The 15,263-nt window shown below is 39.5% G+C and overlaps 1 protein-coding gene across 1 annotated transcript; it reads left to right on the top strand.

The window, feature by feature from the left end:
* Positions 1-5,841: 5,841 nt before the first annotated feature.
* On the top strand, positions 5,842-11,379 carry LOC102414598 (lysozyme C, intestinal isozyme). Its single transcript, XM_006064264.4, has 4 exons — positions 5,842-6,024; positions 7,251-7,415; positions 9,292-9,367; positions 10,522-11,379. The coding sequence occupies exons 1-4, from the start codon at positions 5,889-5,891 to the stop codon at positions 10,586-10,588; spliced, it is 444 nt and encodes a 147-aa protein (XP_006064326.2). The 5' UTR covers positions 5,842-5,888; the 3' UTR covers positions 10,589-11,379.
* The last annotated feature ends 3,884 nt before the right edge of the window (positions 11,380-15,263 follow it).

Genomic DNA, 15,263 nt, shown 5'->3' with positions numbered 1-15,263 from the left:
GTAGGATAATATAGCTCGATAATTTTTATTTGGTAGTGCCAGCCCCAAATATGGTGTTGGGTGGGGGGGGTGTTCTGGACCTGATGGGGTCTGCTTACAGAGTAAGGGAAAATCTATCAAGCCTTTCTGTATATTCTCTGGACCTTTGTCAAAACTATTTCCTGGCTATCAATATTTATATAAATTTTACACCTACTTGAGTACCATTTGCAGTTCTTGAAGTTTTTCTCTGATATTCCCCTCCTAATCTTAAGGAAGTGTTTTAGTTTTTCTCACACTAGCCAAGGTATTCTATATATACTTCTCTCCTTTCTTTCTCTCTCTCTTTCTTCAATCTGATCTTCCTATAGGTATCAAGAGGACATTTGTTTAAGATTGTTGCTGCTGTTCAGTCACTCAGTTGTGTCCAGCTCTTTGTGACCCCATGGACTGGTGCACAGCAGGCTTCCCTGTCCTTCACCATCTCCCAGAGCTTGCTCAAACCCACTTCCATTGAGTCAGTGATGCCATCCCACCCTCTCACTCTCTGTCACCCTCTTCTCCTCCTGCCCTCAATCTTCCCCAGCATCAGGGTCTTTTCCAGTGAGCCCACACTTTGCATCAGGTGGCCAAATTATTGGAACTTCAGCTTCAGCATCAGTCCTTCCAGTGAATATTCAGGGTTGATTTCCTTTAGGATCAACTGGTTTGATCTCCTTACAGTCCAAGGGACTCTCAAGAATCTTCTCCAGCACAACAGCTTGAAAGCATCAATTCTTCAGTGCTCAGCCTTCAGACGGATGGTCCAACTCTCATATCCATACATGACTACTGGAAAAAACATAGCTTTCACTGAATGGACCTTTGTTGGCAAAGTAATGTCTCTGCTTTTGAATTTGCTATCTAGGTTTATCATAGCTTTTTTTCACAAGGAACAAGCGTCTTTTAATTTCATGACTGCACTCATTGTCCACAGTAATTTTGGAGCTCAAGAAAATAAAGTCTGTCACTGTTTCCATTTTTTTCCCCATCTACTTGCCAGGAAGTGATGGGACCAGATGCCATGATCTTAGTTTTTAAAATTTTGAGTTTTAAGTCAGCTTTACACTCTCCTCTTTCACCTTCATGAAGAGGCTCTTTAGTTACTCTTTGCTTTCCGCCATTAGGGTGGTGTCATCTGCATATCTGAGGTTATTGATATTTCTCCCAGAAATCTGGATTCCATCTTGTGCTTCATCCAGTCCAGAATTTCACATGATGTACTCTGCATAGAGGGCTTCGCAGGTGGCACTAGTGGTAAAGAACCCGCCTGCCAATGCAGGAAACATAGAGAAGCAGGTTTGATCCCTGGGTCGGGAAGATTCCCTAGATGAGGGCATAGCAACCCACTCCAGTATTCTTGCCTGGAGAATCCCCATGGATAGGGCAGTCTGGTGGGCTACAGTCCACAGGGTTGCAAAGAGCTGGACACGCGTGAAGTGACTTAGCATGCAGGCACACATGCAGTCTGTGTAGAAGTGAAGTAAGCAGTGTGACAATATACAGCCTTGATGAACTCCTTTCCCAATGTTGAACCTGTCCAGATTAGAGCTCTTTGAAAAATCCTTTTATCAGTCTTCCCTGGTAGCTCAGTGGTAAAGAATCCACCTGCCAATGCAGTATACACGGGTTCAATCCCTGATATAGGATGATCCCACATGCCCCAGAGCAACCAAGCCTGTGCACCACAATGCCTGAGCCTGTTCTCTCGAGGCTGGGACCTGCAATACTGAGCCCATGAATCCCAACTATTGAAGCCCGTGTGCCCTTGAGCCTGTGGTCCAAAACAAGAGAAGCCATCACAATGAGAAGCCCACATACTAGAGAGTAGCACCTTCTCTGCACAACTAGAGAAAAGCTCGTGCAGCAATGAAGACCCAGGACAGCCAAAAATAAAATAACTTAGTTGTAAAAAGTCCTTTTAGGCACTTCCCTGGTGGTCCAGTAGTTAAGAATCCTGCCAATGCAGGGGACATGGGTTTGATCCCTGCTTGGGAAAATTCCACATGCTGAGGGGCAACTAAGCCTTTGCACCACAACTATTGAGGGTACACTTTGCAACTATTGAACCCGGGGGTCCGGAGCCCATGCTTGGTAACAAGAAAAGCCACTGCAATGGTATGCTCACCCCCCATGACCAGAGAGCAGCCCCTGCTCGCAGCAACCAGAGAAAGCCTGCACGCAGCAACGAAGACCCAGTTCAGCCATAAATAGATAAAAATTTAAAAATCCTTTTAGGTATAAAACTACAAATCTTCAGTATACCTATTTCAGTTCTGACTTCAAACCAGTGAGTCTTTTTATGACTTAAAACCAATATTAGTGGGAATGCAAACTAGTACAGCCACTATGGAGAACAGTGTGGAGATTCCTTAAAAAACTGGAAATAGAACTGTCATACGACCCAGCAATCCCACTGCTGGGCATACAAACCAAGGAAACCAGAATTGAAAGAGACACGTGTACCCCAGTGTTCATCGCAGCACTGTTTACAATAGCCAGGACATGGAAGCAACCTAGATGTCCATCAGCAGATAAATGGGTAAGAAAGCTGTGGTATATATACACAATGGAATATTATTCAGTCAATAAAAAGAATGCATTTGGATCAGTTCTAATGAGGTGGATGAAATTGGAACTTATTATACAGAGTGAAGTAAGTCAGAAAGAAAAATACCAATATTAACACATATATATGGAATTTAGAAAGATGGTAATGATGACCCTATATGTGAGACAGCAAAAGAGACGCAGATGTAAAGAACTGTCTTTTGGACTCTGTGGGAGAAGGAGAGGGTGGGATGATTTTAGAGGGTAGCGTTGAAACGTGTATATTATCATATGTGAAGCAGATCTCCAGTCCAGGTTCGATGCATGAGGCAGGGTGCTCAGGGCTGGTGCACTGTGATGACCCTGGGGGATGGGATGGGGAGGGAGGTGGGAGAGGGGGTCTGGATGGGGAACACACGTGCGCCCGTGGCTGATTAATGTCGATGTTAACCACTACAATATTGTAAAGTAATTAGCGTCCAATTAAAATAAATAAATTTAAAAAAAAAACAATATTAGGGCTTACCCATGGACATGAGAGGTGTCCCCTAAGAAATGTAGCCCTCTCAAGATGCAGAGCCTCTCCAGAGAAAGCCTAAGAAAGCAAAGACCTTCCATGTCACAGGTGGCAAAGAAACCTCTATCTCCCACCAAGTGACACCTTAAATCACTGGCCTCCTAACCTGTGTTACCAGAAGATGATACTACTAAGAGAGTTTTCCCCTCAAAACCAGGCAACAAAGGTAGAGGCCATTATGGCCTCTTATGGACTTGGATACTTTATTCAACCTCCCCTAAAGGCTGGCATGGTTGGACAAAGAGAGTGTTGCCTGTCACTTCATGTCTCAGGCTCCCAGCTGGCTGGCTAGCTGCTGATGCAAGCCTGACAGACAACCTGCACCCCCCAGTGGCAGGATCCAGAGGGAGTATTCTCACTGGTGACAAAGCCAAGTTCTCAATACGTAAAACAAATGGAGATTCTCATCTCATGGTTTTTCATTCTTCTGACAAATGACAGCGACAAAGGAAAGCATGACTCCTTCAGGAAGGCTAAGAATCAATAACCACAGGTGTTGATTACCAAAACCAAATTCACAAGAGTCCCAATTCAAGATCTATTTTCACAAATGTTTTTCTTCTGCCAGTGTGAATTCACAAAGGGACAAGGAAAAATTGTTATCTTCCTCTTTTGACTGTGCACTACAGACAGAGAGCTGGGAGACTGACGGTAAAAATTCTCAGGCCTGTTGTCAGTTATCCCATATCTCAACTGCAGTCTCCGGGGAGAGTAGAGTGTTCCAACCTTTCACTGTCTCATTCTCATCACTAGAAACTGTAGAGGAGGAAACTTTTGTTTCATTTTACCTTATTAAGTTTTTGACTGGGGTTCTGTGCAAAAGATTAACAAGAGAAAAGTAAACAAGTATATTAACATGTAGATCTCATATATACTTATGAGAAATGTTAGCGGGAGTAACTTAAAAACATGGTTAGAACTTGGACTTACAGATTATCTTGACCAAAGAACAATATACTTTTAAAGTAGCAACAAGACAGAGGAAACGAGTGCTAGGCTTCAAGGTTGGCAAATTGTGGAACAATAAATACATTAGAAACTGATGGAAGATACTAGCTACTCAGTAAAGGTTATTTTGTTGAGTCCTCTGTTGCTGTCTTGGGGCTGATAAGTGTCAATAATCACCAAGGTTGTTGGTGATTAATATCTGCACAAATTTATGCTTTGCTTTCAGGAAAACAGGAGGAGGGCAGAGAATTTTTCTTGGATCTGTTTCTTCTCAGTTGCCTTCAGCTCAAAATAATCCTTGTGCTAAAGGGGAAGATTTTTGGGTGGCATATTCTGTTATCCTTCTGTAGGCTTTGCTGTTAAGTTCTTTTGCATTATATGTTCTAACATGGAAATGTGAAATAAGGCATTGTCAGAAAGGAGTTAGGAATATTGTTCACATGAGCTTACTTATTATAGTAAAACACTGATTCATAAAATAAGAATTTGTAATAGACACCAAAAAAGTTGGCAGAGGAATCTGGTTGAGCAACATGGTGTGGTGCTACATACCTGTCAGAACACCAGGCAGCGTGTCATGTCCTTTTGTGGAAAATGTATATAAAACAATTTTAAGGAAAAAGATGAAGACAATATAATCAGATCAGATCAGATCAGATCAGATCAGTCACTCAGTCGTGTCCGACTCTTTGTGACCCCAGGAATCGCAGCACACCAGGCCTCCCTGTCCATCACCAACTCCCGGAGTTCACTCAGACTCACGTCCATCAATTTGGTGATGCCATCCAGCCATCTCATCCTCTGTCGTCCCCTTCTCCTCTTGCCCCCAATCCCTCCCAGCATCACAGTCTTTTCCAATGAGTCAACTCTTCACATGAGGTGGCCAAAGTACTGGAGTTTCGGCTTTAGCATCATTCCTTCCAAAGAAATCCCAGGGCTGATCTCCTTCAGAATGGACTGGTTGGATCTCCTTGCAGTCCAAGGGACTCTCAAGAGTCTTCTCCAACACCACAGTTCAAAAGCATCAATTCTTCGGCGCTCAGCCTTCTTCACAGTCCAACTCTCACATCCATACATAACCACAGGAAAAACCATAGCCTTGACTAAACGAACCTTTGTTGGCAAAGTAATGTCTCTGCTTTTGAATATGCTATCTAGGTTGGTCATAACTTTCCTTCCAAGGAGTAAGTGTCTTTTAATTTCATGGCTGCAGTCACCATCTGCAGTGATTTTGGAGCCCAGAAAAATAAAGTCTGACACTGTTTCCACTCTTTCCCCATCTATTTCCCATGAAGTGATGGGACTGGATGCCATGACCTTCGTTTTCTGAATGTTGAGCTTTAAGCCAACTTTTTCCCTCTCCTCTTTTACTTTCATCAAGAGGCTTTTTAGTTCCTCTTCACTTTCTGCCAATATAATGAAAGTATATAAAACAACACCATGCAAGTGAATGTTAATCAAGATGGGAACTCATTTTCAGTTGTGTAAAATGTTCATTCAGGGTTTTTTTTTTTTTTCTTTATAGTTGCTGAAATTCAATAGTGCTAATCCCAGTTCTTCCTGAGCAGTATCTTTTATTATTTTCTTGCAATTAACTCTTAGGACATCAGAATACCCCTCTGCAAACATACAGAACAAAACTTTTAGTGTCGGTGAAGCAATAAAACGTCCCTGCTTTCCACATGTCTCCAAGGGTGGAGCCCCCAAACTGATCAGAGAAGAGGGAACTGAAAAGATGTTAAATACCAAGTCCAGCTCACCCTGGTCAGCCTGGAGGTCTGGCTTCTCAGTCAACATGAAGGCTGTCCTTATTCTGGGTCTTCTCCTCCTTTCTGTCACTGTCCAGGGCAAGAAATTTGAGAAGTGTGAGCTTGCCAGAACTCTGAGAAGATTTGGACTGGATGGCTACAAGGGAGTCAGCCTGGCAAATTGTAAGTTAACTCTTCTTCATCCTTTCAAACAGTTAGCCAGGTGTGGAACAGACACTAACAGAGGAAGAAGAAAGAGACTTTGAGTGAATGGGCTTTTTTATTTCTTGGCAGGTTTGTACATTTACAATGGTTAAAAACATCGAAGTTTCCTTTAGAATCAGATGTACCAGGTGAAGGAATGAGTCATGGGAGGGTCAAATTCTATACCATTCTAAGCATGCCAGATTCCCATATACTCCTCTAATGCCACTAAATTTCCCAGCTGGCACATGAAGGCTGACTCTAAGATATATTTCAGAACCTGGGATGGGTCTGTCAAGCCCTTGGTGTTTGACTCTACTCATTTCCAGTTTGGAACTCGTGTTCTGCAAGCCTGAGTAGGCAGTGTTGGTTTTTTTTTTTTTTTTTCCATTTTTAATCCCCCTACCATGATGTTGAGCTTTTAAGCAAAGTTTTTTAAAACTTACATTGAACTCTTAAAACAGGGACAGTAGGAACCTAATTCCCTCAATCAATATCTACATAAGGATCCCTGAAATGCAGCATGAAAATATATCTTATTGTTCTAACTCTCCATTAATTAATTTTCATTTTCTTCCACAGAATTAAAGATGTACCTTAAGGAAAAGTGGCTGTGTACTTCAGTCCATATTTGTCAACGTCCTCACTGTATTTTTCAGATTGAATTCATATATTTCCCTCCATAAGTTATTTTTGAACAAATGAGCAACTGGCTGGCTGGCTGGCTGGATGACACAGTCTTTCCTATTCTATGATTCTTGTTGTCTGGATTCTATTTTGATACCCAAATTCACCTTTAGGTATCATAAGAAATTTTCTTTCTCCTAGAAAATCCTTGCTTTTTCTAATAAAGGTATTTTCCCATTAGCATATACATCTGCTGCTAATGACTCACCAACTCTGTTGCTTTTTCCACTCTAGGCTCAATCTTACCTAGGGATGGGAGCACGGGAAGGGTAATAGTAATAGAAGACACAGCTATTTTAATATTTTTGCAATATGTTATCTTATTTCATTAGTATTTTCAAATGATTGGCTAACAAAAGAATTCTTTTAAGGGTCCTCAATACCAAGTGTTAAAATATTTACAAGTAAAATATATCTTTATGCTTCTAAAACAAATCATTAGTAAAATAGAATTGTGCTATGAAATATAAGTCATATGATGTTGCTGTTTATTACTAAAAATACATTTTTTTTTTCAGGGATGTGTTTGACCTATGGAGAAAGCCGTTATAACACACGAGTTACAAACTACAATCCTGGAAGCAAAAGCACTGATTATGGGATATTTCAGATCAACAGCAAATGGTGGTGTAATGATGGCAAAACCCCAAAAGCAGTTAACGGCTGTGGTGTATCCTGCAGTGGTAAGACAAGACACTGTTGAGTGATGGCACAGGCCCCATTTGGTGGTACCTATAAGAGGAGAGATTTAATACAAATGAAAAGGTCTTGAAGAATTCATGAGGGACCTAGAAAAACTCCATCTTAACTTATAGAAATGCTTTATTATCTACCTAAGTCCTTAAGTAAGAAATTAAACAGCTGGTATCATAAAAGGTTGCTGTTTGTTAACATACAAAAATTTTTGGAATGATCTATCACTTTATTATAACTGGACTTGTTGATGCTTTGTAAAGAGCAATGCTATTCCTCCTACTTACCTTGTTTGGGAAGGGTTTAGGGATAATCAGGTTGTGTGTGTGTGTTTTAAATATACACTCCTTTGTTGGAAAATGAAAGAATTTGTAGTTAACCAAAGAGGAGGAATATGTGTGGTCTTTTTAAAAAACTTTTACTTTTGATTATGAAATATTTTAAATATGTGAACAATTTGAAACATTAGTATATCAACATAAATGTGTACTTTAACAGTATAATATGTGCTTTAGCAGTTGTTAACATTTTGTCATGTTTACTGCTTTTATGTATGTATTATCCAGTTGGTGGTTCTTTGCTGAGTGATTTTCAAGTGAATTAGAAACATTATTACATTCCATTTCTAAATTCTTTACTGTGCATCTCTAAAAACTACACTTCATATTTAATCACTATCATTCTAACAATTTCATATATGGATTTGTTTAATCAGAATGAAACAAATATTCTATTGAGTTCCTTTTCAAACTGAGATAACATATGCAATATTTAGGGCTTGCCAGGTGAGGCTAGTAGTAAAGAACCTGCCTGCCAGCGCAGGAGACATAAGAGACACGGGATTGATCCCTGGGTTGGGAAGATCCTCTGGAGGAGGGCATGGCAGTCCACTTCAGTATTCTTGCCTGAGAGAATCCCCACGGACAGAGGAGCCTGAGGGGCTACAGTCCATGGGGTCTCACAGAGTCGGACACGACTGAAGCTACTTAGCAAATATGCATACACATACAATATTTATTGCATAAAATATTGAGAAGTATTGCAAATTTGATATTGTTTAATTTTTAATATTAAAATTCATAATAAAGAAGATTAGTTTCTGGATATTCTTTTGTATTCGGTTAATTGTTAGGGTTTAAAAATTATTTTTTATTATATAATAATCTGTGGTCATTGAATAAAAATTCTTACTACCCAGAGATTTATGACCACTGGTAACTTTTGGTATCCACATCTTCTTTCAGAATATATATCAGTCATGTACATGAATATAAAGCTGTATTATGCACATTTGTACCCACAAACATGTAAGCAATGTGCTTCAACAAAAATGAAACTGAACTATATTTACCAGCTTACAATTTGCTCTTTACTGTAAAAAATCATTTTTTAACAAATATTAATCTTTATTATTTTTTCTGGATGAATAGAATTCTACTATATAAATATTCTAAAATTTATCAGTCCAGCTCTTGTATTAACATATATATCTTGGGTACATATCTTATTTTTTTTTTGGAATAAATTTCCACTAGTAGAATTGCTGAGCAAAAAACTGCTAGACCAGGTTCTGCTTGTTTGTTTTTGTTTTGTTTTCGCAGTGTCCAGTGAAAAGAGAACCTTCTATCATATTTGTTAATAGTTCCAGAGCTTCCAATGACTTTGGCAAATGAGAAGCAAAATGCTTTATTTCATGCCAAGTGAGATGGAATGGAGAGTTTCTCCCAATATTCACAGATAAAGGGACTCTTAAAAAAATAATTTTAGTTGTTCTTTCCTCAGCCTAAGAGAATAAAGCTGACTGAACCTAAATTTACATGAAATTTCTGTGAACACTGTCCTCATTTCCCACCACCTCTTTTTCAGCTATGCTGAAAGATGACATCACTCAAGCTGTAGCATGTGCAAAGACGATTGTCAGTCGGCAAGGCATTACAGCATGGTATGTTATTTTTTTTGTTTTTGTTTTCCGTCCAGTGTTGTTGAGATATAATTGACACACAGCACTTCGTAAGTTTAAGGTGTACAGCATAAATGATTTACATACACCCCAAAATGATTGTCACAGTAAGTTTAGTGAACACCCATGATCTCAATGGATAAAAAGTTAAAGAAACAGAAGAAAAAATTTTGTGTGTGTGATGAAAAGCTTAGGATTTACACTCTGATCTATTAATTATATTATCATGTTGTACATTACATCCCTAGTGTTTGTTTATCTTATACCTGGAAGTTTGTAGTACTTTCCACTGCTTTCACCCAATTCCCTACCCCTCACCCCACCCACAACAGCCACCTCTGGTAACCATAAATCTCACCTCTTTTTCTATGAGCTGGTTTGTTTGTGTTTGAAGTATAAACTTCAAACTGAAACACTATGTAAGTTCCTTTTACAGAGCAAGGTATGCGTTAGGCATTAAAAGGGAGACCTGCAGTCTTCCCTAGTAGTTTAGATTCTGTGCTTTCAATTCAGGAGGTGGAGGTCTGGTACCTGGTTGGGGAACCTAAGATACCAGAGGCCATGTGGTGCGATTAAAAAAAAAGGGCCGGGGGGAGTTTTATCCTACTGTTTTACAGTAGTTTTACCCTACTGTTATGAGAGAAATGAGGGAATATTCTCAAAGACCAAGGTATGCTACTGAGAACTGAAAATCTAAAAAATTAGATTTATGCTCAACAGTGTATCACATAGAAATAATCTACTTTAACCGATTCAGAATCTAATTCTTTTATTCCTCAATTTATTTTAAGGGCTTCTAGAGTTTTTAAGTTTCTACATACTCTACCAATTCTTGTCATATCTTGAAATTAATTTTGAAAGTAAGTAAATATGGAACACGCTTTGCAGTTGTGTTGTGGACTACACAAGACTCAATATTTGTGTTCAGCATTCTGTGCTCTAGTGAAGGCTTGGGAGAGATGTGAACTCCTTGCTATACATGTCTCCAGTTAATAAATAGCAATACTTGGATCGGTCTGTAGCCTGTATTTCATATATTGATAAACAATTTTGTTCTCCCAAAGGATCTGAAATATGTATAACACAATGAAGATATGTTTTAACCTTATTACCACGTATTTCATCTTTCTCTACAGGGTGGCGTGGAAAAACAAGTGTCGAAACCGAGATGTCAGCAGTTATATTCGGGGTTGCAAACTGTAACTCTGTAGTTTTCTTTCTTCTGCTCATTTGTCTCTTTTTCATATTAAGAAGTAATAGTTGAGTAAAAGGTTATACTGCCACTCTTTCAAACAAATAATGCTTTTACAGAAGCAGGAGCATGTGGTCTTTCTTCTAAGAGGCTTGATGTTTACCTCATGTGTTAATTGTTTGATATTACTACAACATTTTTCAGGTTCTTAACAAAACTAATGCTGGTGAATATATGTCTAAATCCTTAGTTAGCAAATGTATCTCTAGTACATTAAGTTCTTAATCAAAGAAATAACCCAGACTTAATTTTGAATGATACAAGTATTCCCCAATATTTAACACAAATATTACAAAAGAATAAGTGAATTGATCTTGGGCAAAGTCCCACTGAATAGGCATGTGAATTTTTATCTGTCCAGCCAAAAGGAGATGAATGTCAAATGACTAACTATGAGAACAGCCTGAATTAAGAATTTTGTTTTCATACAGTGTGGCCTTTGATTTTAATGTTTTTGTAGAAATGTTGCATTTACATAGCTTTAAAAATAAACTCACAATTTATACATCAACCTATTTTAGCCTTTGTAAAGAACTCATTATGCTTCTTGCTGATTCTGGAACATAAAAAAGGATTAGACGAGCTGATGCTTTTCCTTAATTTTATTAACTCAGATTCACACTTTATGACAAATTCAGAGGTAGATGAGCTTGCAAGCATTGAATTAATTGCTATTAAATAGATGTGAAATTATGCAGGCTGTAAAAAATACAAACATTTTCATTAAAAGCTTTGCAATTCATACCTTGTCTTTCTTTGTTAAGAGCCATGTAATGTCTCTGAAGAAATACATATGTATATATTTGGGGAAAAAAATGATCTGACACTTAGTATTTCCTACATCTTCACCTGTAAAGAAACACCTGGATGTTGCTGCGAGAAATCCATAAGCATGCTGACAGATCTCACTTAATATTTTAAATTAAAATTTTTTTTGGTGGTGCCACACAGCTTCTGGGACCTTAGTTCCCCAGCCAGGGCTTGAATTCGCACCCTAAACAGTGAAAGCACAGAGTCCTAATCAGGGGGCCACCAAGGAATTCCCCTCACCTTAAATTCATAAACATAAATCTCAAATGGGCACTCAAATCTGCTTGGTCATCATAGTCACTTCTCTGCAGTTCTTCTGTATTGGTGTCCCCACTCTTTAAAATGGCTGTCACTATTTGCTTCTCCTCTCATTTCAAAGTCCTAACATACATGCCCAACTACTGGGCTTCAACACACTCTGCTCTCAGTAGATGACCTGGCTTCACGTTACACTGACAGAACAGAAGCAACCCAGAAAATTCTCCCTTCATCCCCACCATAATAGAGCTCACACCTTTCCCTGGGCCCATCCCCGCTTCGTTCCCATTTATCACTATGATGAAGGGCGTCTGCTCCTCCCAGTGGCAGTGTCTCAATATGCAGTCTTCATCACAGCCCTCTCCCTACTCCGGTTTAGGCTGAGGGTTTCCTGCATCCTGAGTTTCTCCCTCTTTGCTGGATCATCTCCATCACTGTACAAACTGCCCTGGTAACCTTGCTTCTTACAAAGAACTCTCCTTGAGCTCTACATAACCCTCCAACCGCAACATTTTTTATTTTCTTTAACAGCAACACTTCTGGGATGTTATCTATATTCACCCACTCCACATCCTCACCTCCGTTTCTCTTTGTGACTCTTCTCAATCTGACTGCTGTCCTTACCCAGCTGAAAACAGCTCCAGCCTGACCTTCCAGGATGCCTTGGGGCCAGTTCAGTGATCACCTGATTTCTGTTCATCCTATTTGATCTCTCTGCAGCATTTGACAGACTGAACCACTTCCTACTTTTGAAAACTTTTTCTTCCTCAGCTTCTCCTCCGTTATATTCTGCTTCATTGATGCTTCCTTCACAGCCATTCTGGCTATTTCTCTGCTGACTGATATTTAAGAGTTAGAGTGCCCTAGGGCTCAAGCCTGTTATCATTTGATAGACATACTTTATTTATTCATTTATTTGTCTCTTCTAGCTGAAGTATAACATTAAAAATGAGTTTTTCTAACTTTTTGAAGACACTGGAATAATGTCAATTTTCCCCAAAATCTGCAAGTACATTACAGTCTTTTATGCTTTCTGAACACTTTGAGAATATACTGCCAAAATGGTGCCCAGTGGCTCTGATCCTTCAGTGTGTAACTCCTCAAAACATCATCCAAATCAGGAGGTGAACACTGACAAATTAGGACCACTTAATCATCAGATCTTATGCAATTTCATCAATTGTCCCAAAAGATTTTCTTAATTAAAAGAATCAAGTGTTTTAGTCGGTGTTATGTTTCTCAGTTTCTTTCAGTCTAGATCCCTTTTTCATCTTTTGCATGACTTTTATGACTTTAACCCTTTTGAAGACCTCAACCACCTATGGTGTAAAACGGTGTACGGCTTTTCTGATATTCTGTGGAGTAGATTAGGTTATGCACCTTTGGCAGGGATACCATAGAAGTGATTTTGTGTTCTTTCCATTGCATCCTTACAGGTGACATGCAGTTTTGAAATGTTCTATTACTGATGATGTACACATTGATCATTTGATCAAGGTGATGTCTGCAAGTCACCTCCACTGTGATGTATTTAGGACATGGTGAGGTACTTTGAGAAATTTTGTTCCTAATCAAAATTTCAATTTTTATATTCACTTATTATATCAGTATGGGTTTCCCCAGTGGCTCAATGGTAAAGAATTCTCCTGCCAATACAAGAGACACATGAGACATGGGTTCGATCTCTGGGTCAAGATGAACCCTGGTAAAGGAAATGGCTACCCACTCCAGTATTTCTGCCAGTATAATCCCACAGACAGAGGAGTCTGGAGGGCTATAGTCCATGGGGTCACAGAGTCGGACATGACTAAGCGCACATGCAGGCATGACACATTATATCAGGATGGACCCTTGGCTTCCTACTTTATTCCAATTATAATGAGTCATAATCCATTCAGTTCAGTTCAGTTCATTTGTTCAGTCATGTCAACTCTTTGCTACCCCATAAACCACAGCACGGCAGGCCTCCCTGTCCTTCACGAACTCCCGGAGTCTACCCAAACTCATGTCCATTGAGTTGGTGATGTCATCCAACCATCTCATCCTCTGTTGTGCCCTTCTCCTCCTGCCCTCAATCTTTCCCAGCATCAGGGTCTTTTCCAATGAGTCAGCTGTTCACATCAGGTGGCCAAAGTATTGGAGTTTCAGCTTCAGCATCAGTCCTTCCAATGAACACCCAGGACAGATCTCCTTTAGTATGGACTGGTTGGATCTCCTTGCAGTGCAAGGGACTCTCAAGAGTCTTCTCCAACACCACAGTTCAAAAGCATCAATTCTTCGGCACTCAGCTTTCTTCACAGTCCAACTCTCACATCCATACATCACTACTGGAAAAACCATAGCCTTGACTAGATGGACCTTTGTTGGCAAAGTAATGTCTCTGCTTTTGAATATGCTATCTAGGTTGGTCATAACTTTCCTTCCAAGGAGTAAGCATCTTTTAATTTCATGGCTGCAATCACCATCTGCAGTGATTTTGGAGACCAAAAAAATAAAGTCTGACACTGTTTCCACTGTTTCCCCATCTATTTGCCATGAAGTGACGGGAACAGATGCATGATCTTCATTTTCTGAATGTTGAGCTTTAAGTCAACTTTTTCCCTCTCCTCTTTCACTTTCATCAAGAGGCTTTTTAGTTCCTCTTCACTTTCTGCCATAAGGGTGGTGTCATCTGCATATCTGAGGTTATTGATATTTCTCCTGGCAATCTTGATTCCAGCTTGTGCTTCTTCCAGCCCAGTGTTTCTCATGATGTACTCTGCATAGAAGTTAAATAAGCAGGGTGACAATATACAGACTTGACATATTCCTTTTCCTATTTGGAACCAGTCTGTTGTTCCATGTCCAGTTCTAACTGTTGTTTCCTGACCCGCATACAGATTTCTCAAGAGGCAGGTCAGGTGGTCTGGTATTCCTATCTCTTTCAGAATTTTCCACAGTTGATTGTGATCCACACAGTCAAAGGCTTTGGCATAGTCAATAAAGCAGAAATAGATGTTTTTCTGGAACTCTCTTGCTTTTTTGATGATCCAGCGGATATTGGCAATTTGATCTCTGGTTCCTCTGCCTTTTCTAAAACCAACTTGAATATCTGAAAGTTCATGGTTCACGTATTGCTGAAGCCTGGCTTTGAGAATTTTGAGCATTACTTTACTACTGTGTGAGATGAATGCAACTGTTTGGTAGTTTGAGTATTCTTTCACATTGCCTTTCTTTGGGATTGGAATAAAAACTGACCTTTTCCAGTCCTGTGGCCTCTGCTGAGTTTTCCAAATTTGCTGCCATATTGAGTGCAGCACTTTCACAGCATCATCTTTTAAGATTTGAACTAGTTCAACTGGAATTCCATCACCTCCACTAACTTTGCTATAACCCATTACTGTCATTTATTTTGATGTTCACATTGTCCCTGATTTGGCCAGAAGAGTCTCTGCAAGCTAACTTCTGTGTCATTGTCTGCCAATGCAAGAAACAGGATTTGATCCCTGATCTGGAAAAGTTCCATTTGCTGCAACTAAGCCCATGCACCACAACTATTGAACCTGTGCTCTAGAGCCC

Source organism: Bubalus bubalis, chromosome 4 (assembly GCF_019923935.1).
Source record: "Bubalus bubalis isolate 160015118507 breed Murrah chromosome 4, NDDB_SH_1, whole genome shotgun sequence".
Lineage (NCBI taxonomy): Eukaryota > Metazoa > Chordata > Mammalia > Artiodactyla > Bovidae > Bubalus > Bubalus bubalis.
This window is presented reverse-complemented; position numbering and strand designations above follow the sequence as displayed.

What these genes read in the sequence shown, in the direction of transcription:
- LOC102414598 (XM_006064264.4), top strand. Translation starts at nt 5,889, where the DNA reads ATGAAGGCTGTCCTTATTCTGGGTCTTCTCCTCCTTTCTGTCACTGTC. An exon ending in GGGAGTCAGCCTGGCAAATT is followed by an intron (nt 6,025 to 7,250) that starts GTAAGTTAACTC and finishes TTTTTTTTTCAG; the next exon opens with GGATGTGTTTGACCTATGGA. An exon ending in CTGTGGTGTATCCTGCAGTG is followed by an intron (nt 7,416 to 9,291) that starts GTAAGACAAGAC and finishes CCTCTTTTTCAG; the next exon opens with CTATGCTGAAAGATGACATC.